Raw genomic sequence first — 26791 nt, forward strand, 5'->3', positions numbered from 1 at the left:
TGGCCTTGTGTAACCGCAAATGTCAAGAATTTTTGGTAAGCTGGCTAGAATGGAACACGATAGCAAGAATCTTGAAAGTCGATGGTTGCCATAACGAAGTCTTCCCTATATGGGAAATTTTTAATTCACCGCACACTCTTGTGGATTTTCATGCAAAAGCTAGTATCATTTTATTAGTACATAATCTGGGAGCGTAACAGAATATTATAGCTCATGCGATCTTACAAAACGTTTCCGCTCCGCCGGAGCCTTTGTCACATAATCACTGTAAACAAAAGAAAAACATACACAATCTACAACAAGAGAGAACACATATCATAAGTGCCAGTAACAGAAGATCGTCCTAGTGTCAATGTTGCGATCAAGTAGATCAGTCTACAAAAGTATTTACGCTCAACAATGGTAAGTTTTCCATATATATACAAAATAAAATACGATAAAGGGGTTGTCCCAAGGACCGGTGACATTTAATTAGGTGTACTGATCCTGAGTGCTCTAAAAGAAGGAGTATCCCCATAGAAAGCATATATATTCAGATATATATCAAAACATCGTAGCAGAAAATTAAAACATCAGTAAGTGAGTATATGACCTATCTTTATTAATCAATTAACATGAACTGTCTCAAAATACAGTATTAGTAGGGTATTTACCTTATTCCAGTTATGAAAGAAACATGCAGAAGATAGGGAAGAGGATCCCAGTAGTGAGACCTATTGGATACACAAGTTAGACACCCTGACTCCCAAGGGACTCAACAGGGATATTGATTGGTTATTGTGAGCATTTAATAATAATTCTTTTTCCATTACCTTATAGACCTGCAAATCTATCATGGCACTAGGTGAGTTAACCCCTACCCCTTGACTCATACCTGCCATATCATAATCATGCAGGACCTTTCCCCCCCTCAAACTTTAAGAGTATCCCCATTTCAGACTAATTTTATTTTTATTAATTATTTATTATTGTTCATTATCTTTATTTTTATTTTTTATATAGATTGTTATTTCATTTTTTTTTCATACCTCACTAGCCCATATACGCCATGGTGACTAATCTCTTAAAATGTAATACTTCATCCATCATGTCCTCCCAATTTTCACTAGCCTTCTTGACTCCCTACCGTGATTAGTCCTCGCACACCATGGTGATTAACCCCTGAAGTGTTATGATCTCCAAGCCAACTTAAACGCGAGCATCGCCGCTTTTAATAGAGCGATATCTACTATCAAGGTAAATGTACTGCAGAGCTACCGGTTACCATCACAATGGCTGCGCATGCGCGTTACACACGGAGCGATCGCGACACGTCACTTCCGGTGTAGCGGCACTGAGCTGCATTTAAACCAGACGCAGAGCACAGCACACACACGCCGATCTTGGCAAGGCACAGGAGCGCTGCTTCTGATAGCAACCACAAAAGGTAAACATCATTAATCCTACACTACTCCCGCACTATTTTTATGCAATTACACCGCCTGCATACTTATTATTCACTCTTGCAAATCTCCATCCACTGGCCATGAGCATCTTCATGCGGGCATTAACAGTATAATAGGTATTGTGCACATCTCTATGGACACTTCTTTTGGACCTTCACATATGCTAATTAATCTTCACTATTTCCTACAGTGTATACGAAACACTACTGGGATCCTCTTCCCTAGCTTCTGCATGTTTCTTTCATAACTGGAGTAAGGTAAATACCCTAATAAGATAGGTCATATACTCACTGATGTTTTCATTTTCTGCTACGATGTTTTGATATATATCTGAATATATATGCTTTCTATGGGGATACTCCTTTTAGAGCACTCAGGATCAGTACACCTAATTACATGTCACCGGTCCTTGGGACAAACCATTTATCGTATTTCATTTTGTATATATGTATATAAATGGAAAACTTACCATTGTTGAGCATAAATACTTTTGTAGACTGATCTACTTGATGGCAACATTGACACTTGGACGATCTTCTATTATTGGCACTTATGATATGTGTTCTCTCTTTTTGTTGATTGTGTATGTTTTTCTTTTGTTTACAGCGATTATGTGACAAAGGCTCCGGCGGAGCCGAAACGTTTTGTAAGCTCGCATGAGCTATAATATTCTGTTACGTTCTCAGATTATGTACTAATAAAATTACACCACGTTTTGCATGAAAATCCACAAGAGTGTGCGGTGAATTTAAAATTTCCACTGGTATCTAGGGTCATTGGTCCATTACACCAGAACCTTGCCTATATTTAGGCTGAGTGCACGATACAAACCTTCTCTTCCCTATATGGGAGATGGTGAACTTAATGGACTCCATCTTGAACCTTCTGTAGGTTAGATACTGGTTTAGAGGTTTCAGGAATTTTGCATGTTCTGCTTGACTTCTTTACTAGAAACAGGTAAGAATAATGACCCCTGCCATACTCTATTGTTGGAACTGGGGAGATCACTCCCAAAGTATTCAAATTCTAATGACTGAACATCCGAGTGTATTGTAACTACTGGGATGAAACTAGAAGGTAGGAGAAAAACTGTTTTCAACCGTTCTTTGATAGAATCCAGAACTCACAGATTTTTAGGAAATTGTCTGCCATTGTAAGAAAAATTCTGAGATCGGGCTTCCCACCGCCCTGGTATATGGATTATTCTGGTGCTTGTTCTGAGAGAGCAAAACAATTTTACCTTTTCCCCCGTTTGGGATAGCTCCAGCATCCCGACTTGCCTTTCTTCCTGTACTGAGGAAGTTGGTTCTGCAGAGGATAAAAAAACCTTATTTTTAAGATCTTTGGTTCAGGTAGAGATTTCTTATCTGCTGCTTTCTTTAACAACTCATTTAAAGCCGGACCAAACATACAGTCATGGCCAAAATTTTTGAGAATGACACCAAAATTATATTTTCACATGATCTGCTGCCCTCTGGTTTTTATTAGTGTTTGATGTTTATATCACATACAGAAATATAATTGCAATCATATTATGAGTACCAATAGGTTATATTGACAGTTAGAATGAGTTAATGCAGCAAGTCAATATTTGCAGTGTTGACCCTTCTTCTTCAAGACCTCTGCAATTCTCCCTGGCATGCTCTCAATCAACTTCTGGACCAAATCCTGACAGATAGAGTTTTCGGGTGTTTGATTCACCCTTTCCTTACCCGCTGGCTGCATGCTGGCTGCAATATTGGATTGAAGTTCATTCTCTGTCCTCCATAGTACATGCCTGCACAAAGCAACCTTGCCTTGTGCAGGCGTGTACTATGGAGGACAGAGAATGAACTTCAATCCAATATTGCAGCCAGCATGCAGCCAGCGGGTAAGGAAAGGGTGAATCAAACACCCAAAAACCCCGCCCATATGACCCAAAACTGGTCCCGCCAAATTCAGGTGACAGGTTCCCTTTAAGATCTGTGTAGTTTCCAGGCCATGGACCCAAAATCTCTATGTTTTGTTCTATGAGCCATTTAGTTATCACCTTTGCTTTATGGCAAGGTGCTCCATCATGCTGGAAAAGGCATTGTTGGGCGCCAAACTGCTCTTGGACGGTTGGGAGAAGTTGCTCTTGGAGGACATTCTGGTACCATTCTTTATTCATGGCTGTGATTTTAGGCAAGACTGTGAGTGAGCCGATTCCCTTGGCTGAGAAGCAACCCCACACATGAATGGTTTCAGGATGCTTTACAGTTGGCATGAGACAAGACTGGTGGTAGCGCTCACCTCTTCTTCTCCAAATAAGCCGTTTTCCAGATGTCCCAAACAATTGAAAAGGGAATTCATCAGAGAAAATGACTTTGCCCCAGTCCTCAGCAGTCCACTCCCTGTACCTTTTGCAGAATATCAGTCGGTCCCTGATGTTTTTTCTGGAGAGAAGTGACTTCTTTGCTGCCCTCCTTGAAACCAGGCCTTGCTCAAAGAGTCTCCGCCTCACAGTGCGTGCAGAAGCACTCACACCAGCCTGCTGCCATTCCTGAGCAAGCTCGGCACTGCTGGTAGTCCGATCCCACAGCTGAAACAGTTTTAAGATACGGTCCTGGCGCTTGCTGGTCTTTCTTGGGTGCCCTGGAGCCTTTTTGACAACAATGGAAGCTCTCTCCTTGAAGTTCTTGATGATGTTCTTGTTGACTGAGGTGCAATCTTTGTAGCTGCGATACTCTTCCCTGTTAGGCTAATGTTGTGCAGTGCAATGATGGCTGCATGTGTTTCTTTAGAGATAACCATGGTTAACTGAAGAGAAACAACGATACCAAGCACCAGCCTCCTTTTAAAGTGTCCAGTGATGTCATTCTTACTTAATCATGACTGATTGATCGCCAGCCCTGTCCTCAACAACACCCACACCTGTGTTAATGGATCAATCACTAAAACGATGTTAGCTGCTCCTTTTAAGGCAGGACTGAAATGATGTTGAAATGTGTTTTGGGGGTTAAAGTTAATTTTCTGGGTAAATATTGACTTTGCAAGTACAGTAATTGCTGTTAAGCTGATCACTCTGACTCTCAGGAGTATATGCAAATTGCCATTAGAAAAAATGAAGCAGTAGACCTTGGAAAAATTAATATTTGTCTCATTCTCAAAATTTTTGTCCATGACTGTATATTCACCTCAAAAGGAAATAGAACAGAGCTTGATCTTGTAACCTACATCTCAATTCCAAAATTTTAGCCAAAGCACCCATCTTGTGGAGTTTGACAAAACTGATGATCTCACAGCTCCTGACTGACTGACTCTGTAGAGTCATCTGCCAGGAATCATCTGGCCTTCTGGAGAAGACGCAGTGAAGCTAACATGTCTTCTCTATGAGTGTTCATACTAAGATGACCCTAAAATTGATTCAGCCACCGGAACATGGATCTCGCCACATGTGTAGACCACATTTGTTCCAAACACAGCTGATAAAGTCTCCCAGGATTTCTTCAACAGATTGGCCATATTTCGGTCCATCCAGTGTCTAAGCTGCGAAGAATCTTAATTGGGCATGGTTGTCTTTTTAGCTATTCTAGTCACCTGGGTGTCAACCTTCGGTATCTCAAACCAACATCTGGATCTCTCTTGCTCCCATGGAAACCTATCCTTTAGTTCAGCAGGAACGTCTAACAATTTCTCATTCATCCATAATTAGACACTGAACATTTTCATGTACAGGGAACACAACGGACTTCATTGATTCGATTCCCCTGATTAAACACCAAGTCTTGGATCATCCGAGTGATCCTCATCTCATCCACTTCCATAGCACTTCTTACCGCATGTCCTCCGGCGAGAAATAACATTTTTTGTGACCTGGGTCAGGTCTGGAGTCAAAGATAACTCTTCTCCGCCTGAGAGTGAGTCCGTAACTCTTCCAAACTAATCTTTTTCCCAATGGGGGCAGGGTTACAGTATGGGAAGAAGAGGCTAAGGACAACTAGATATCCTGGCGAATAATTACTGAATTTCATCCTTTAAAGAGGTCTGTTCCTCCTTTACCATCCTATCAGTACAATCCTGACATAGTCTCTTCTTATAGTAAGATGGAAGTTTCCTAGCACAGATATCACATTTATCAATTGTAACTATCAGCAGGGACCTTGTCTCTCTGTAAAAGAGAGAAGGATAACAGGAATAATAAAGATATCCTGCTGCAAAAAAAAAAAAAAAAAGAGAAATACCCTCCCATGCCAGAACACTTACTGGGCTTGGGTTCACGCAGATTAAGGGCAAGAGGAAAGAGAACCTTCCACAGCAAAAGGATCAGCCCTACCTTAAAATGTCTTCCATCCAGGACACTTACACCCAAATGTCCTGGGACCCAGTGTGGCATCATCCCACAGATGATAACTCCTCTCCCAGGCTTGACGGTGAAGGTAAGGGAGATTCCCATGAGTACCCTGGATGGACCAGGGTCCTCAATTTGACGAAGCAAAAAACGCTGGCAAATGGTCACAAGTCCCACCCTGGAAGTCAATTGGAAGTGATGCTAAATGGGAGCGCGGTCATAACCAACGTCACTTTTGGTACATGTACTGCACATGCTAGGCCCTGCACGTGGAAGGGTAGGAGAAGACACTGGGGGAGCTCAGACTGCAAACATTTAGATTTGCCCCAGAGCACAGGAGAAATTGTGTGTCCTGAGTCCCTGGGGAGACAGGAGCAGCCATGAAAGGAGGAAAGCAGAGCAATCGACCTCAGCAGTCCGGCTGACAAAAAAAGTAACATCGGCAGGGTCCGTCGTCGGACATATAGTACTGCAGGATGACCTCCTCATTCCCCATAAGAAAAGGAAAAACACTGGAATTAGGAAGAGAGAAAGGGCAAGTAGACATCTTTGTTTCCCGATCCTAATAGGGACAGGAAACACAACTTCCTGTAGTGCTGTCGTGGCGACTACCTAGAGAAAGTGTGAAAGTGTACATAGATTTTAGTTACTGTATCCCTTGTAGTAACATGTCCACTCTGTAAAGATTTTAGTTTTTAGCCAAAATCAAAAATAGTTTTCTATTGAGTTGCACTCTATTATTGTGTTAGGCAAAGTTATTAAAATCATATATTTACCATTATCTCATAATTATGATCACTTTGGTGTTTCTTATACTCAAAGCCTCTTGAAAAGCACTAAAGGAAAAAAAAACAATACATTGCTTGTAAAATGAATCCCATTAAAATTATATAACCTACAATGAACTTAAGATATGAATAACATGTAAGAATTCACAAACGGTAATTTTCAACTTGTATTACTCCATGTAAATAACAATTCATTGCGAATCAATTCCACTCAAAACGCTGTTAGATATTGTAATGATTTACATTAAACTGTCAATGCTCATATGCTGAAGGTACAAGAAAGTAATGACAGATTCATATCAACCCTTTAATGCACTATGACGGATATATCCAAGAGTGCAAGAACTGAGCCCTTCCCACATGTCATCTGCCGTTAAGGGCGCATTCAGAAGTCCATACAAATTGGTCTGAGACTGTACCATATTGCACAGATTGATGCAGATAGCAAGACCCGAGCTTGGCAGCCTCACATATTTGATTGTGGCTGTGACAATCGGGTCAGGAGAGACGTGGACGGTCCACGCATTGCGGTCCAATTTCAGACCGATTAGTACGGACATCTTGATGCGCCCCAACAGCAACGATCGAAGCTAGCTGTGATGGCAGATGCACAGGTGTCCCTTCTGGGTGGGCTTGTCAGCAGCCCCACTCTATATGACTGCAGGGAGCAAATGGGTTGCAATAGCAGTATGGGGTCTGCTGAAGTTTCCAGTAGCTGCCATGTTTGTTCTCCAGCTTCAGGATAAGCTTTATAGCAGACGGTGATGAAGAATATATACAACAGTAATGCAGGATATAGAAAGTTAAAGGGAAACTGTTAGGACCCCCATGACGTTCAACCCTGCAGCACTCACTTATTTCTGAGTAAATTCCCTGCCTAACCAGCCCATGTATAACGTTTTTTCTGTAAAAATTAGATTTCTAAAAAGAGTTTCTTCATTTCCTCTGCTAATTAGGGCTTTGACTAAAGGTACTATTACACTAAGTGACGCTCCAGCGATATAGACAACGATCTGACCTAAACTAGATCCCTGGAGCGTCGCTGTTAGGTCGCTGTAGAGACGTCAAACACAGCAACTCCAGAACGATGCAGGAGCGATCCAGTGACGTACTTATCGTTCTCGCTGGTTGTTAGCTCCATGTAAAAACATTGCAGGCATCGTTGCTTTTGCTGTCAAACATGACGAATCACGCCGACCTGACGACCAAATAAAGTTCTGACCTTCTAGCTCCGACCAGCGATGTCACAGCAGGATCCTGATCGCTGCTGCGTGTCAAACACAACGAGATCGCTATCCAGGACGCTGCAACGTCACGGATCGTTGTCGTTCTCATTGTAAAGTTGCTCAGTGTGAAGGTACCTTTATTTAAAGGGACACTGTCACCTGAATTTGGAGGGAACAATCTTCAGCCATGGAGGCGGGGTTTTTGGGTGTTTGATTCACCCTTTCCTTACCCACTGGCTGCAATATTGGATTGAAGTTCATTCTCTGTCCTCCATGATGATGGATGATGGTGATGGGAAATCGCATGTGTTACCTGACCATGCTTTATCTTGTAATGATGCATCTAATAACCATTTTTTCCCTAGGATTGATGGTGAAAATGTTGTACCTGTGCCAACTGAACCTGATAATGATTTTTCTGTAAAGGTTAATGTGTCCATAGGTACAGGCGTGCCCAGCCACGTCGCTCTGCAGAGTGAGACGGCTGAGGAACCCCTAACAGGGGCAAGTGCTACAGGAAATGGGGAGATGCATGGGAACCATGAGGAAGGTGATGCCATGAAAGTGACCAGTGCCACCGAGGAAGGTAACTGGCCCATAAGTAGCACTGCCCCTGGAGTGTTGGGGGTGGATGGGGAGGTAGAGCCCATAGCAGCGCCGGCTGATGGGTCTGTAGAAACCCCCGGGGAGACAGCCTACGTAGCTGCTGTCACCCGCAGTCAGAGTGCCCGGAACGCAGATAACTGTCGGCCTTCCGGACCCTCCTCAGTTATCAGTGTGACTGAACCAGAGGTGGACCCAGAACAGGTCCAAGAGGGTTCCCGTGGGGAAGGGACCCGGACATCGCTTCTGGCTTCCCCTAGCCAGGAGTTTCAGGCCGCTCTGCGCACAGATGCGAGCCTAGAGAGTTTGAGACAACTCGCGAGACACCCACTTCCGAGACTGATAAGGAGAAGGTGTTCTGGGAACGAGGAAGGATAAAACGGGAGAAAGTACCCAGAGAATCACAAAAGGAGTGGTTGAGGGAAAGACAGCTGGTCCTCCCGCAGCAATTCCGGGGTGAGTTGTTACGGATTGCCCATGAGATCCCGCTAGCTGGACACTTGGGGATCAGCAAAACTAAGGCCCGGCTGTCTCAACACTTCTATTGGCCTAAGATGGGGACAGATGTGTCAAACTACTGCCGCTCCCGTATCACTTGTCAAAGAGTGGGGAAGGCGGGGCCTGCTCTTAAAGGGAACCTGTCACCTGAATTTGGCAGGACTGGTTTTGGGTCATATGGGCGGAGTTTTCGGGTGTTTTATTCACCCTTTCCTTACCCGCTGGCTGCATGCTGGCCGCAATATTGGATTGAAGTTCATTCTCTGTCCTCTGTAGTACATGCCTGCGGAAAGCAATCTTGCCTTGCGCAGGCGTGTACTACGGAGGACAGAGAATGAACTTCAATCCAATATTTTGGCCAACATGCAGCCAGCGGGTAAGGTTTTATTCACCCTTTCCTTACCCGCTGGCTGCATGCTGGCCGCAATATTGGATTGAAGTTCATGCTCTGTCCTCTGTAGTACATGCCTGCGGAAAGCAATCTTGCCTTGCGCAGGCGTGTACTACGGAGGACAGAGAATGAACTTCAATCCAATATTTCGGCCAACATGCAGCCAGCGGGTAAGGAAAGGGTGAATAAAACACCCGAAAACTCCGTCCATATGACCCAAAACCTGTCCCGCCAAATTCAGGTGACAGGTTCCCTTCAAGGCTCCCCTGATCCCTTTACCAGTGATAGAGGAGCCTTTCCAGAGAATCGCGGTGGACATTGTGGGCACGCTGGCCGTCTCCAGCAGCTCTGGAAAGCAATACATCCTTACTGTGGTAGACTACGCTACCCGGTACCCAGAGGCAGTAGCTCTGTCGTCAACTAGGGCAGATAAGGTGGCTGATGCCCTGTTGGCCATCTTTTCACGTGTAGGATTTCCCAGGGAAATGCTTACTGATCAAGGGACCCAATTTATGTCTCGCCTAATGGAAGCTCTCTGTAAGAGAATGCAGGTGAAGCACCTGGTATCGAGTGCGTATCACCCACAGAGCTTGTGTGAACGCTTCAATGGTACCCTCAAACAGATGCTACGCATGCTGGTTGAGACTCAAGGGCACTACTGGGAGCGGTACCTCCCACACCTGCTGTTCGCTTACCGAGAGGTTCCGCAGGCCTCGACGGGGTTCTCTCCCTTCGAGCTCCTGTATGGCAGGCGAGTCCGGGGACCCCTTGGGTTGGTAAGAGATTCCTGGGAAGAGGAGCCGAACTCTTCTGAAGTGTCCATAGTGGAGTAGGTCATGCGCTTTCGTGACAAGATGCAGACCTGGACGCAGTTGGTGCATGACAACATGACGCAGGCTCAGGCTGATCAGAAGCACTGGTACGACCAGAACGCCCGGGAGCGGACCTACCACGTGGGTCAAAAGGTGTGGGTGCTGGTCCCCGTACCAACGGATAAGCTTCAGGCGGCCTGGGAGGGCCCGTACGTTGTCCACTAACAGCTCAACCCGGTCACCTACGTGGTCACGCTTGACCACGCTCGGGGTAGGCGAAAGGCCTTTCACGTCAACATGATGAAAGCTCATCACGAACGTGAACCTTTCGTCCTACCGGTCTGCAGCTTGCCCGAAGACGGGGAGGAAGACACCCGCCTGGACATGCTGGCCCAAGCCAAGGCCAGTGGGTCCATCGAGGACGTGGAGGTAAGCGCCTCGTTAACTGAACCCCAGCGGTTGCAGTTGCAAACCACACTGGAACCCTTCCGGATCGTGTTTTCCAATCGACCTGGTAGGACTGAGTTAGCAGTCCACGAGGTGGACACCGGGAATCACGCCCCACTACGGCAAACACCCTATCGAATCTCTGACCAGGTGCAGCAGATTATGCGTGAGGAGATCGATGAGATGTTACAGCTGGGGGTGATTCGACGGTCAAAGAGCGCGTGGGCCTCACCTGTAGTTCTCGTGCCAAAGAAAGACCGGACCACCCGGTTCTGCGTGGACTACATGGGGCTCAACGCCATCACAGCCTCTGACGCGCACCCAATGCCGCGCATCGAGGAGCTGCTGGATAGGTTAGCTGGCGCAAATTACCTAACAATAATGGATCTGAGTCGAGGATACTGGCAGATTCCCCTGAGCCCCGATGCGCAGGAGAAGTCCGCCTTTATCACGCCCTTCGGACTGTACGAGTCCACGGTCATGCCCTTCGGCATGAAGAATGCCCCTGCCCCTTTCCAGCAGATGGTCAACCTCCTGCTTCAGGGACTGGAGAAGTGCGCCGTGGCATACTTGGATGACATTGCCATCTTCAGTTCCTCCTGGGATGAACACCTGCAGCATCTCGAGGAGGTGCTCAGGCGAATTCACCAAGCAGGACTGACTATCAAGCCGGGAAAGTGCCAGATGGGCATGAGGGAGGTTCACTACCTGGGGCACCGGGTAGGTGGAAACACCCTGAAACCAGAGCCTGAGAAAGTGAGCGCTATCGTGAACTGGCCCACTCCCGTGACCAAGAAACAGGTGATGTCCTTCTTGGGCACTGCAGGGTACTATAGGCGCTTCGTACAGCACTATAGTAGCCTGGCAAAACTCTTGACTGACCTCACCAGGAAGAAGCTACCCCACATCGTCAACTGGACCGATGGCTGTGAGGGGGCCTTCCAGGCATTGAAAACAGCACTGTGCAACGCCCCTGTGTTGAAAGAAGTCGACAGCAGTCGACCGTTCTTGGTACAGACTGACGCCAGCGAGTTTGGTCTCGGTGCTGTGCTCAGCTAGGTTGACTCGGAGGACCAAGAGCACCCCGTGTTATACCTGAGCCAGAAACTTTTGCCGAGGGAAGTGGCCTACTCCACCATCGAGAAGGAGTGCCTGGCCATAGTCTGGGCCCTGCAGCTCTTCCAGCCCTACTTGTACGGTCGCCCCATCACTGTGGTGACCGACCACGACCCTCTGCGCTGGCTAAACGCCATGTGTGGAACCAACGGCAGGTTGCTACGCTGGAGCCTTGCCCTTCAGCAGTTTGACTTCACCATTGAACACAAAACGGGCAGAGAGCATGGGAATGCAGATGGCCTGTCCCGCCAGGGTGAACCTACTGAGGTGTGCATGGAGGCATACCGAGGGGTTCTGCCTCCGTAGCGCAAACCAAAAGGGGGAGGTGTCATGATATTGTATGAAATATCATATAAGTTTAGTTTATCTTGTTAGCCAGGCTGTGGGCTAAAAATCCCTCCTTCCCTTTCACTCAGCCAAGAGCTGCCTTGCCAATGTACTGGGGGGAGTTTTATTGAAGAAAGGAATTTACGATCGCTTTGGGAGGCTCCAACTCTTCTCCAGCTATAACTGGATTAGAAATCTCTAGAATCCATGGAAGTTCTTTGTTTCTGTTTTTGTAAGATATTAGGCAAACCATTTAAGATAGGAACAGGAAAATACATATTCTTAATCTCCCTCGGTGGATCTATCCACCACGGTAAACCTGAGCTTCTAACTCCATCAGGTAAAAAAGAAGGGATTTCTCTGTAATGACGCATCACACATATGACATATTTGATCTCTTTAGAATGCCAAGGTTAATCAGAGATGAATGCTGAAACATCAGAAACCAAATTTACCAACTGGACAATTCTACAGACTGCGATGTAACTGTACCCGACTTAGCGACTTTAATTCTCAAGCCAAGTCTCTTTCAACACGCCTCCAAGCAAGAGGACACCCGAGATCAATTGTTTCCAATGCATTACGACGCACGAAATCTATGACAAGGGAACATCTCCTCCAACCGAAGAAAAAGGACTCAAATAAGAATCTTAGATTCATTACGACATTCCATAACCACTGGGACAGTGTCTCAGTGTTATTTCAACAACACTGGGACATTTTGAAAACGGATTCCAAAATAGCTGACCTCTTGCCAGAGCGTCCTCTACTCACAGCTAGACGAGCACCCAACCTGCGGGACTCTTTATCCAGGAGCCATTTTATCAGGCCAACAATGAAATTGGGTAGAGGGATTACCCTTAAAGGAATGTACCCATGTGGAGATTGCAACATTTGCCCATTTGTGAAGAGGGGATCCTCTGTTACAAATCCTGGAGATACGTCAGTGCACACTCTTAGAGACTAAATGAACTGTAGAACATCAAATGTGGTGTATGTTATAATGTGTTCTTGCCCCAAATTATATGTGGGGCAGACCTCACAGGAACTACGTAAAAGGATCCAGCAACACATTTCTAATATTAATTGTGCCACACGGGACCTAGCCAAGGGCAAAAATATTACAACTGTCGCCATGCATTTTTTACAGGTACATTCCAGCAGCACTCTGGGACTCAGGGTATTGGGATTACAAACAGTCCCCAAGAATCTTCGGAAATCAGATAGACAGGGGGAGCTCCTTAGATTAGAGGCCCGGTGGATATTCAAACTGGGGTCGGTCTCACCAGGAGGCCTCAATGAAGACCTCCTATACACAGGATTTTTGCTGCCCTAAATATATGGGTCTAGTACTTTACAGCATTTATATTGCCTTCTGCTTCATTTTGTGAGCAGGGAGGTACCTTTTGGGTAAGTATTGTTCCCCAAGGATAGTATATATGTAGCCTACGACTACACAGAATTATCTTCCGGCCCATAGCTTGTTTCTATACTTGTATTTTGTATTCACTAAGGGGCGGAACTGGTAGCACAATATATGTGCCCCTTGTTTGGCATTGGAGGATTTGATGTCTTAAGGCTACGTTCACATTAGCGTTGCGCGCCGGTGCGTCGGCGACGCAACGGCGACGCAACGCACGACGCACAAAAAACGCGCGCAAACGCACGCAAAAACGCTGCGTTTTGCGACGCGTGCGTCGTTTTTTGACGAAAATCGGACGCACGAAAAATGCAACTTGTTGCATTTTCTTGCGTCCGACGCTAGCGTCGAAAACGACGCACGTGTCGGAAAACGCAACAAAAAAAACGCACGCGTCCCCCATGTTAAACATAGGGGCGCGTCGCCGCTGCGTCGCCGCTGCGTCGCCGACGCAACAGCGACGCACATTAGCGGAACGCTAATGTGAACGTAGCCTTAGATAATCTACAGGAGATGGAGGAGACTGGCCAGACATGATAGGGATCCAGGGGATAGATCATGGATTTATTGACAAAGGGGTGGGGCCATTACCTCATCAGCTTATGGTATATGGATCTCAGGGACACTTCTATTTAGATCTAGGGACTCATGTTTTTTTTTGGCTTAAATGGCCAGGACCTTATTGTCTCTCCTATAAGAGATACATTTATTCTATCTGATAGGAGGGATCTGAGGGCGGTTTTCTGCTTTTATATATCTCGCCGCTCTGTTACAATCTGGAGGAACAGCCCCACTTCACAGCGCATGCGCCCCTAGCTGCACTAGGTAGGTTATCTAGACACCTGCGGTAAGAGTAGAGCGCACGCGCGGCACCATGGAATCACGGCACATCCTGTGGAATCCAGCACAGCGTCGGTGCTTGGACCAGCATTTCAGGCTGGAATGGATTATTTCAACAGCTCTGTATCCTAGCGGCGGCGATGGGGGCGTGTCGCTTAGCAGCGGCCTCTGCTCACGCTGGCACATGCACGTGGGTCAGTCTTCGCTGATAGGGGGATAGGACATTGCAAGTTTTTTATTTGTCCTCTGACCGCCGTACTGGGACTTTCATTACATCATGTGGATTCCCCTGATTTATTCTGACAGACTGCTCTCATAGGTCAATGTCTGCCGGACGCAGGTGCCGGCAGTCAATTGACTTATCACATAAGTGCACTTATGACATATATACCTGACGGGACTGACAGTCCATCACTTCCCCTGACGAAGCTACCGTGAGTAGCGATACGCGTAGGGAGCCAGTGGGCCCCATACAGAGTAGTGAGTATCACCATTTATGCTGTCATTATGTTAATGTGCTGCTAGCATTGTGCACACGGTGTGCTGCAGGCACTCTGGCGGGGCTATTCCCAGCAGTGTCACAGCTTTGTTAAAACTTCAGCTTCATTGTTTAGTCAGCTGAGCCTCCATTCAGTGAATCATCCACTAGCTGTGGCAGAGTGTTATTTTATTATATTTTCTCTATTGGAAAGCCCTGATCCTTATGTCTTGCAGCATTTTGTGTGCACTGTCTATTACAACGTTTTTTTTTTTTGTTTGTTTTTTTTCTCTCATACACTCACCATTTAGTCTTGGGAGCCAGTGGGCCCCATTCAGACTAGTGAGCATTATTATTCACGCTGTCATTTTGTTATTGTGCTGCTAGCATTGTGCACACGATATGCTGTAGGCATTGTGGCGGGGTAATTCCCAGCAGTGTCACAGCTTTGTATAGCTCTTGCTTTACTCACTAAGTCAACTTAGCTTCCATCTAGAGAATCCGACACCAGCTGTGACAGCGCTTTATTTCATTATATCTTTTACCATTGGGAAGCCTTGATTTTCATGCCCTGCAGCATTTTGTGTGCACCATTTATTAAAACATCTTTTTACTCACCATCTAGTCTTGAGGGATTATTTCTCCCTATGGGGTCTGCTTTTTGACCGTATTCCTTTATCCAGAGGGTACGGTAGTGATATGTTTGGGTATGTTTTTACATGCTGTTTTAAATGTTTGTATATGTATAGGCACTGTGTTTTTCGGCCTCAATAAAGCATTGTTCACATTTTCTAAATAACAGCTGAGTGTGCACATTTATTTCGCTTCTTTTCTCTCTTTCTTTTGTACATGAATGCTGGGATTGTTATGACTATGACATGTTTTGTAGCGAAGTTATAGAAAGTAGATAAATTTAAGGTTGAAGTACTCAGAATGTAGAGACAGGAGGGTCTGGATAAGCCAGCCTTTCTGTGATGTCACTAGCTGGTTTTAAGTTTCTGGCAGGCTCCCAGCAGTCAGTTCTTGTCTTTTTCCTGGAGAGCCCTGAGCAAGGTAATGCACTGGGACGTATGGGACCTCCACTAGCCTGGTTGCCTGCAATGAACTGAGAACATGTGAGTTATCTTTTCTCCTGTAATCCCTTTATGTTATAATTACCTTGTACATATTTGCAATTGTCTCATTTGTAACATCTTTGTAAAATATTTTGATAAAGCACTGCCTAAACTTTACGGAGTATAATATTTAATACTAGTTCTTTCTCCATGCTCTAAAACGTACCCTAAGTCTCCTGAAGGGAATTACGCTACTGTTTTGGGTTAGCTTCGGACCCGTTTAATCGAAGCTGGTGGCAGCGATAGTGTGCAGGCTTTTGGGTGATGATGTAGATTAATAATTATTGTTCCTGCCCGAGTGGGAGTAGTTTATCGCATCGCTGCAGCGTGCCCAATAGCCAGTACATAGCAGGCAGCCTTTCTGGCGACTAATTACCCCAGGTGCAGTACCTAATCTGACCTGAGAGTAAGGGGGCGCCAGAGAGCTGCAAGTTTTAAGTGGAACTGAACTGTAAGCGGGATATACATAAATCCCTGCAGTTCGTGGTATATTGAAGAGCAGTGGGATACCTAGAATAAGCCCCTGCTGTAAACTAAGAGGTCAATAGCCTTGTGTGTGTGTTTTCATCATATTGTGGAGTGGAGGGATAACTAAGATAAGCCCCACTGCACATGTGATAGCTGTCTGTTGGCCTAAAGTCACCCCGACCCGTGACGTAGGGGTGACGGTCATGGTGTGAATCGTGACAACTCCCATAAGGGTGGAGCCGCATATTCATTTCTTTAATGAGTGGTGCCAGTGACCACTGATAGAGGATGAAGCTGCGGCACCCGAAGACCAGCTGTCCGGGGGAAGGAGCGGGAAGCCGGGTGCAGGTAAGTATGTCATATTTACCTGTCCACGATCCACACGCCGGGCGCCGCTCCATCTTCCCGGCATTTCTCCGCACTGACTGTGCAGGTCAGAGGGCGCGATGACGCATATAGTGTGCGCGGCGCCCTCTGCCTGAACAGTCAGTGCGGAGAGACGCCGGGACCGGACGCTGGGGAGCTGCAAGCAAGAAAGGTGAGTATGTGCTTTTTTTTTATTGCAGCAGCAGCATTATATATGGCACAGATTTATGTGGAGCATCTATGGGGCCAAACTGAACGATGCAGAGCATATAGGGCACAGCTTTATAAGGAGCATCTATGGGGCCATAATGAACAGTGCAGAGCATATATGGCACAGCTTTATAAGGAGCATCTATGGGGCCATAATGAACGGTGCAGAGCATATATGGCACTGCATTATAAGGAGCATCTATGGGGCCATAATGAACGGTGCAGAGCATTCTATATGGCACAGCTTTATAAGGAGCATCTATCGGGCCATAATTAACGGTGCAGAGCATATATGGCACAGCTTTATAAGGAGCATCTATGGGGCCATAATGAACAGTGCAGAGCATATATGGCGCTGCTTTATAAGGAGCATCTATGGGGCCATAATGAACGGTGAAAAGCATATATGGCACAGCTTTATAAGGAACATCTATTGGGCCAAACTGAACGGTGCAGAGCATATATGGCACAGCTTTATAAGGAGCATCTATGGGGCCATAATGAACAGAGCAGAGCATTGTATATGGGGCACAGCTTTATATGGAGCATCTATGGGGCCATAATGAACGGTGCAGAGCATTATATATGGCACAGCTATATATGGATAATCTATGGGGCAATAATCAATGGTATGGAGCATTATATGTGGCACAGCTGTATATGGAGCATCTATTTTTAATTTTGAAATTCACCGGTAGCTGCTGCATTTTACGAGTCAATAAGTTTTCCCAGTTATTTGTGGCAAAATTAGGGGGGGTCTGTTATGATTAGGTAATTCAGTACCACAATGGACATAGAAGTCAGAGCACATACAGTGACCTGACAATAACCCAAAAACATAGAACGAGCTCTGAGACGTGGGAACTCTGCTGACCGCAATCCCTAATCCTCTCCAACCACGTTAGAGGCAGCCGTGGATTGCGCATAACGCTCCCTATGCAACTCGACACAGCCTGAGAAACTAGCTAGCCTGAAGATAGAAAATAAGCCTACCTTGCCTCAGAGAAATACCCCAAAGGAAAAGGCAGCCCCCCACATATAATGACTGTGAGTTAAGATGAAAAGACAAACGTAGAGATGAAATAGATTTCGCAAAGTGAGGCCCGACTTTCTGAACAGAGCGAGGATAGGAAAGGAAACTTTGCGGTCAACACAAAACCCTACAAACAACCACGCAAAGGGGGCAAAAAGACCCTCCGTACCGACTAACGGCACGGAGGTACACCCTCTGCGTCCCAGAGCTTCCAGCAAGCAAGAAAAACCAAATACGCAAGCTGGACAGAAAAAACAGCAAACAAAAATAACACAAGAGCAACTTAGCTATGCAGAGCAGCAGGCCACAGGAACGATCCAGGAGGAAGCAAGTCCAAAACTAGAACATTGACTGGAGGCCAGGATCAAAGCACTAGGTGGAGTTAAATAGAGCAGCACCTAACGACTTCACCACATCACCTGAGAAAGGAAACTCAGAAGCCGCAGTACCACTCTCCTCCACCAACGGAAGCTCATAGAGAGAATCAGCCGAAGTACCACTTGTGAACACAGGAGGGAGCTCTGCCACAGAATTCACAACAGTACCCCCCCTTGAGGAGGGGTCACCGAACCCTCACCAGAGCCCCCAGGACGACCAGGATGAGCCATATGAAAGGCACGAACAAGATCGGGAGCATGGACATCAGAGGCAAAGACCCAGGAATTATCTTCCTGAGCATAACCCTTCCACTTAACCAGATACTGGAGTTTCCGTCTTGAAACACGAGAATCCAAAATCTTCTCCACAATATATTCCAACTCCCCCCTCCACCAAAACCGGGGCAGGAGGATCAACAGATGGAACCATAGGTGCCACGTATCTCCGCAACAATGACCTATGGAATACGTTATGGATGGAAAAAGAATCTGGAAGGGTCAAACGAAAAGACACAGGATTAAGAACCTCAGAAATCCTATACGGACCAATGAAACGAGGTTTAAACTTAGGAGAGGAAACCTTCATAGGAATATGACGAGAAGACAACCAAACCAAATCCCCAACACGAAGTCGGGGACCCACACAGCGTCTGCGATTAGCGAAACGTTGAGCCTTCTCCTGGGACAAGGTCAAATTGTCCACTACATGAGTCCAAATCTGCTGCAACCTGTCCACCACAGTATCCACACCAGGACAGTCCGAAGACTCAACCTGCCCTGAAGAGAAACGAGGATGGAACCCAGAGTTGCAGAAAAACGGCGAAACCAAGGTAGCCGAGCTGGCCCGATTATTAAGGGCGAACTCAGCCAAAGGCAAAAAGGACACCCAGTCATCCTGATCAGCAGAAACAAAGCATCTCAGATATGTTTCCAAGGTCTGATTGGTTCGTTCGGTCTGGCCATTAGTCTGAGGATGGAAAGCCGAGGAAAAAGACAAGTCAATGCCCATCCTTGCACAAAAGGCTCGCCAAAACCTCGAAACAAACTGGGAACCTCTGTCAGAAACAATATTCTCTGGAATGCCATGTAAACGAACCACATGCTGGAAGAACAATGGCACCAAATCAGAGGAGGAAGGTAATTTAGACAAGGGTACCAAATGGACCATCTTAGAGAAGCGATCACAAACCACCCAAATGACTGACATCTTTTGAGAGACGGGAAGATCTGAAATAAAATCCAGAGAGATATGTGTCCAAGGCCTCTTCGGGACCGGCAAGGGCAAAAGCAACCCACTGGCACGAGAACAGCAGGGCTTAGCCCGAGCACAAATCCCACAGGACTGCACAAAAGAACGCATATCCCGTGACAGAGATGGCCACCAAAAGGATCTAGCCACTAACTCTCTGGTACCAAAGATTCCAGGATGACCAGCCAACACCGAACAATGAACCTCAGAGATAACTTTATTCGTCCACCTATCAGGGACAAACAGTTTCTCCGCTGGGCAACGATCAGGTTTATTAGCCTGAAATTTTTGCAGCACCCGCCGCAAATCAGGGGAGATGGCAGACACAATTACTCTCTCTTTTTTAGAATACCCGCCTGTTCAGATAATCCCGGAGAGTCGGGCACAAAACTCCTAGACAGGGCATCCACCTTCACATTTTTAGAGCCCGGAAGGTACGAAACCACAAAGTCAAAACGGGCAAAAATCAGCGACCAACGAGCCTGTCTAGGATTCAACCGCTTGGCAGACTCGAGATAAGTCAAGTTCTTATCATCAGTCAAGACCACCATGCGATGCTTAGCTCCTTCAAGCCAATGACGCCACTCCTCGAATGCCCACTTCATGGCCAGCAACTCTCGATTGCCAACATCATAATTTCGCTCAGCAGGCGAAAACTTCCTGGAAAAGAAGGCGCATGGTTTCATCACCGAGCAATCAGAACTTCTCTGCGACAAAACAGCCCCCGCTCCAATCTCAGAAGCATCAACCTCGACCTGGAATGGAAGCAAAACATCTGGTTGACACAACACAGGGGCAGAAGAAAAACGACGCTTCAACTCCTGAAAAGCTTCCACAGCAGCAGAAGACCAATTGACCACATCAGCACCCTTCTTGGTCAAATCGGTCAATGGTTTAGCAATACTAGAAAAATTGCAGATGAAGCGACGATAAAAATTAGCAAAGCCCAGGAACTTTTGCAGACTTTTCAGAGATGTCGGCTGAGTCCAATCATGGATGGCCTGGACCTTAACAGGGTCCATCTCGATAGTAGAAGGGGAAAAAATGAACCCCAAAAATGAAACCTTCTGAACACCAAAGAGACACTTTGATCCCTTCACAAACAAAGAATTAGCACGCAGGACCTGAAACACCGTTCTGACCTGCTTCACATGAGACTCCCAATCATCCGAGAAGACCAAAATATCATCCAAGTATACAATCAGGAATTTATCCAGGTACTCTCGGAAGATGTCATGCATAAAGGACTGAAACACTGATGGAGCATTGGCAAGTCCGAATGGCATTACTAGGTACTCAAAATGGCCCTCGGGCGTATTAAATGCAGTTTTCCATTCATCGCCTCGCTTAATACGCACAAGATTATACGCACCACGAAGATCTATCTTGGTGAACCAACTAGCCCCCTTAATCCGAGCAAATAAATCGGATAACAGCGGCAAGGGGTACTGAAATTTACCCGTGATCTTATTTAGAAGGCGGTAATCTATACAAGGTCTCAGCGAACCATCCTTCTTGGCCACAAAAAAGAACCCCGCTCCCAATGGCGATGATGACGGGCGAATATGCCCCTTCTCCAAGGACTCCTTCACGTAACTCCGCATAGCGGCGTGCTCAGGCACAGATAAATTAAACAGTCGACCTTTTGGGAATTTACTACCAGGAATCAAATCGATAGCACAATCACAATCCCTATGCGGAGGTAGGGTATCGGACTTGGGCTCATCAAATACATCCCGGTAATCAGACAAGAACTCTGGAACCTCAGAAGGGGTGGATGACGAAATAGACAGAAATGGGACATCACCATGTACTCCCTGACAACCCCAGCTGGACACAGACATGGATTTCCAATCTAATACTGGATTATGGACTTGTAGCCATGGCAACCCCAACACGACCACATCATGCAGATTATGCAACACCAGAAAGCGAATAACCTCCTGATGTGCAGGAGCCATGCACATGGTCAGCTGGGTCCAGTACTGAGGCTTATTCTTGGCCAAAGGCGTAGCATCAATTCCTCTCAATGGAATAGGACACTGCAAGGGCTCCAAGAAAAACCCACAACGCCTAGCATACTCCAAGTCCATCAAATTCATGGCAGCGCCTGAATCCACAAATGCCATGGCAGAATAAGATGACAAAGAGCAGATCAAGGTAATGGACAAAAGAAATTTTGACTGTACCGTACCAATGGTGGCAGACCTAGCGAACCGCTTAGTGTGCTTAGGACAATCAGAGATGGCATGAGTGGAATCACCACAGTAGAAACACAGCCCATTCTGACGTCTGTGTTCTTGCCGTTCAACTCTGGTCAAAGTCCTATCGCACTGCATAGGCTCAGGTTTATGCTCAGATAATACCGCCAAATGGTGCACAGATTTACGCTCACGCAAGCGTCGACCGATCCGAATGGCCAAAGACATAGACTCATTCAGACCAGCAGGCATAGGAAATCCCACCATGACATCCTTAAGGGCTTCAGAGAGACCCTTTCTGAAAATCGCTGCGAGCGCACCTTCATTCCATTGAGTGAGTACGGACCACTTTCTAAATTTCTGACAATATACCTCTATCTCATCCTGACCCTGACACAGAGCCAGCAATTTTTTCTCTGCCTGATCCACCGAATTAGGTTCATCGTACAGCAATCCGAGCGCCAGGAAAAACGCATCAATATTACATAATGCAGGATCTCCTGGCGCAAGAGAAAATGCCCAGTCCTGAGGGTCGCCACGTAAAAAAGAAATAATGATCCTAACTTGTTGTACTGGGTCACCAGAGGAGCGAGGTTTCAAAGCCAGAAATAGTTTACAATTATTTTTGAAACTCAGAAATTTAGTTATATCTCCAAAAAACAAATCAGGAATAGGAATTCTTGGTTCTAACATAGAATTCTGAACCACAAAGTCTTGAATATTTTGTACTCTTGCCGTGAGCTGATCCACACATGAAGACAGACCTTTAATGTCCATCGCTACACCTGTGTCCTGAACCACCCAAATGTCTAGGGGAAAAAAAAAGGCAAAACACAGTGCAGAGAAAAAAAAATGGTCTCAGAACTTCTTTTTTCCCTCTATTGAGAATCATTAGTACTTTGGGCCTCCAGTACTGTTATGATTAGGTAATTCAGTACCACAATGGACATAGAAGTCAGAGCACATACAGTGACCTGACAATAACCCAAAAACATAGAACGAGCTCTGAGACGTGGGAACTCTGCTGACCGCAATCCCTAATCCTCTCCAACCACACTAGAGGCAGCCGTGGATTGCGCCTAACGCTCCCTATGCAACTCGACACAGCCTGAGAAACTAGCTAGCCTGAAGATAGAAAATAAGCCTACCTTGCCTCAGAGAAATACCCCAAAGGAAAAGGCAGCCCCCCACATATAATGACTGTGAGTTAAGATGATAAGACAAACGTAGAGATGAAATAGATTTAGCAAAGTGAGGCCCGACTTTCTGAACAGAGCGAGGATAGGAAAGGTATCTTTGCGGTCAACACAAAACCCTACAAACAACCACGCAAAGGGGGCAAAAAGACCCTCCGTACCGACTAACGGCACGGAGGTACACCCTCTGCGTCCCAGAGCTTCCAGCAAGCAAGAAAAACCAAATACGCAAGCTGGACAGAAAAAACAGCAAACAAAAATAACACAAGAGCAACTTAGCTATGCAGAGCAGCAGGCCACAGGAACGATCCAGGAGGAAGCAAGTCCAATACTAGAACATTGACTGGAGGCCAGGATCAAAGCACTAGGTGGAGTTAAATAGAGCAGCACCTAACGACTTCACCACATCACCTGAGGAAGGAAACTCAGAAGCCGCAGTACCACTCTCCTCCACCAACGGAAGCTCATAGAGAGAATCAGCCGAAGTACCACTTGTGACCACAGGAGGGAGCTCTGCCACAGAATTCACAACAGGGGTCGGCTTATACTCGGGTCGGCTTATTCTCGAGTATATACGGTACCTTGTTTTGCACTTGATATCTGTATACACATTTGTGATTGATGCACAAGATGAGAATGTAGTAATGCAGTCTGATATGTAGCGTTGGGAAGGTCATCTTTTCACTCCAGGCAATGTCCGGGCACTAGGGATTTCCTGTGTGCCATATCTTCTGTACGGGAAGACCGGCGCGTCCGCTCGGGCGCCGATTGATGACGTGTGCGGGTCAGTGACGTCATCCGGGGAATCCGAATGACCCGCACCGCCATCTTGGCGCCTTTGGTTGACGTGATCTCCAGCTCCTGTTTGCAGGGAACATGCGCCGATTATGGAGATTTTCTACAGCTGTATGGGGAGGCTTATATATAATGGATTCAGGCACAGATCATACCATCACAGCCCCCTGACGAAGCCCACGCGAAACGCGCGTAGGGGTACACGTGCGACAGACACTGCAGCTATGGGTAAGAGACACTAACGTTACACACACCTTGATTGGGAGCCATGGGATAATGTACTCAATACTACATGTTACTATATGTCACTTTGACAAATACACATGGCTTTCTCTACTATTGTTAGGATAATATAGATTATACTTGAAGCACTGGCACTTTATTAGGTCTGACCTTATCTTGCTTTATTGCACTGTCTGTATGCATGTCGTTTGCTGCATCTGAGTCCTCATTCTAAAGAGCTCGTCTTGATATGACTTTGCTATATATTTGCTTCGGTGCCTTATATGTATGATTTAAATAAAAAATTAATGCGAGTTTACCTTTTGGTGGACATGTACTCCATTTCTCTCTTATTTAAAATAATGCTGGGAGTGGTTCTATGGCTAGTGCATGCGGTGGCTGGGTTACTGAGGCCTGAGACCACCCGTATTCATAGTAATACTGTCCTGAAGATTTTGTTTGCTTGTTCCATTACCTTGTCTCAACTTTGTCCTACCTCTGTCTCGTCTGTGGCTTCCTTCCCTGCTGTGTCTTTCCTTGCGTCCTTTCTGTTTGCTTATGCTCTGAACTCTTGCGGCTCTTGTGACTTTCCCTGTGCTCCTCTCTCTTGCAGCTTTACTTCTGCTTCGCTCTCCTGCGGCTCTGCTCCGTTCTACTCTGCTTTGCTGCTGCCAGCCCTGTGTCTCTGACGCTCCTGCCAGCCCTGTGTCTCTGACGCTCCTGCCAGCCCTGTGTCTCTGACGCTCCTGCCAGCCCTGTGTCTCCGACGCTCCTGCCAGCCCTGTGTCTCCGACGCTCCTGCCAGCCCTGTGTCTCCGACGCTCCTGCCAGCCCTGTGTCTCTGACGCTCCTGCCAGCCCTGTGTCTCTGACGCTCCTGCCAGCCCTGTGTCTCAGCCGTGCCAGCCTACTCGTCTGAGTCTCATCCGTGCTCATCTGCCAGTCCTGCCTGATGCCCGCACCTGTCCTAGTGTTCCTGTTCTCCAAGTGGGATCAGCAGCCACAGCCAGACACCACCCTGGAGTAGCACCTGGCAGCTGCCTGCCGCACAAGTCTGACCTCACCATCAGAGGCTCCAGCGAAGACCAAGGCAGCTGTCGTAGTTACGCCCTTTCCAGGGTAGTCTGGCTTGTGGCACAGTGGGGCCACAAACCCCCCGAGTTCTCGCCCACCAGTCAGGGCATGCGTGACACAGATGCAAACCGCTGCGGAATCCGCACAAAGAATTGGCATGCTGCGGAAAATAAACCGCTGCGTTTGAGCCGATATTTCCGCAGCATGTGCACTGAGGATTTGGTTTTACATAGCTTTAGATGGTACTGTACACCACATGGAAAACTGCTGCTGATCCGCAGGGCCAAATCCGCTGCGGACCCTGTTGTGAATTCTGTGGTCGAGCTCCCTCCTGTGGTCATGAGTGGTGCTTCGGCTGGTTCTGTCTATGAGCTTCCTCTGGTGGATGTGAGTGGGGCTGCGGCTTCTAAGTTTCCTTCCTCAGGTGACGAGGTTAAGTCGTTAGGTGCTGCTCTATTTAACTCCACCTAGTTCTTTGTTTCTTGCTTCCAGTCAATGTTCCAGTATTGGTCTTGCTCTCTCCTGGATCGTCTTGTGGCCTGTCTGCCCTGCATAAGCTAAGTTCTGCTTGTGTTACTTTTGTTTGCTATTTTTTCTGCCCAGCTTGCTATATTGGTTTTTCTTGCTTGCTGGAAGCTCTGAGACGCAGAGGGAGCACCTCCGTGCCGTTAGTCGGTACGGAGGGTCTTTTTGCGCCCTCTGCGTGGTTGTTTGTAGGTTTTTGTGCTGACCGCAAAGCTATCTTTACTATCCTCGGTCTATTCAGTAAGTCGGGCCTCACTTTGCTAAAACCTATTTCATCTCTGTGTTTGCATTTTCATCTTTACTCACAGTCATTATATGTGGGGGGCTGCCTTTTCCTTTGGGGAATTTCTCTGAGGCAAGGTAGGCTTATTTTTCTATCTTCAGGGCTAGCTAGTTTCTCAGGCTGTGCCCGAGGCGCCTAGGTCTGGTCAGGAGCGCTCCACGGCTACCTCGAGTGTGGTGTGATAGGATTAGGGATTGCGGTCAGCAGAGTTCCCACGTCTCAGAGCTCGTCCTATGTTATTAGTAACTATCAGGTCACTTTGTGTGCTCTTAACCACCAGGTCCATTGTGTTTCTGAATCACCTGTTCATAACAGGGCCCGCAGCCAAATCCGCAACGTGTGCACATACCCAAAACCAGCTCCATTGATTGGAATGTGGCTGTTTCAAATGAATAAGAAAGTAGCATAATTTTCCACAACAAAATATACGAAGCATGAATTCACAATCAAACAGAACAATGAATAGGTACGGAACATAGTGTTTTCTTGGTGTCTAAGCTAAAGTGAAATTAACACACACTCATGCTTCTGCATTACCCCCCCCCCCCCATCCTTTACATTGCAGCTCTGCTTCTTTAGATTGGCAGCACAGGCTCACCAAAATGTTAGAGCATAAACTGTAGATGATGAATTTACAAGCAGCAATTCAATATAAGCATTTTTTACACTGTAATATGTTCACACACAAAAAAACAAAAAGACTATGTTCACACTGTTGTGATTGGTATTGAACTGCAGTTTAGACACCGACTTGAATGCATTGAAATTCTTGCACTCAAAAGAATGGAAACTTTGAGAACATACATCACATCAAATGTGATTTGCTGTTCAGATACAGGCTTCAATTATTAGAACAGGGTTCACACAGAAAGGATGAGAGTATCAACTTTGGTGCAGTATTTTCTATGTAATTTGCCACATTAGTTAAACCAGTCCAATATCTGTGCATAGCAAATGTGACAAAGCTACAAATGACTT

General features: G+C 46.4%; 1 protein-coding gene across 7 annotated transcripts in view; it reads right to left on the reverse strand.

Moving 5' to 3' along the window:
- TADA2A (transcriptional adaptor 2A) overlaps window positions 1-26791 on the reverse strand; it is a 306061-nt gene that overhangs the window by 275323 nt on the left and 3947 nt on the right. For all 7 annotated transcript variants that reach the window (XR_011319238.1, XR_011319239.1, XM_069756577.1 and 4 more), the window contains exon 3: window positions 6531-6590. Coding sequence is in view for 5 of the 7 variants with exons in the window: in XM_069756577.1 (XP_069612678.1) it covers window positions 6531-6590 (60 nt within the window). In the remaining 2 variants the exon portion in view is untranslated. The remainder of the gene's footprint in view (window positions 1-6530; window positions 6591-26791) is intronic.

This window comes from Ranitomeya imitator, chromosome 3 (genome assembly GCF_032444005.1).
Source record: "Ranitomeya imitator isolate aRanImi1 chromosome 3, aRanImi1.pri, whole genome shotgun sequence".
NCBI lineage: Eukaryota > Metazoa > Chordata > Amphibia > Anura > Dendrobatidae > Ranitomeya > Ranitomeya imitator.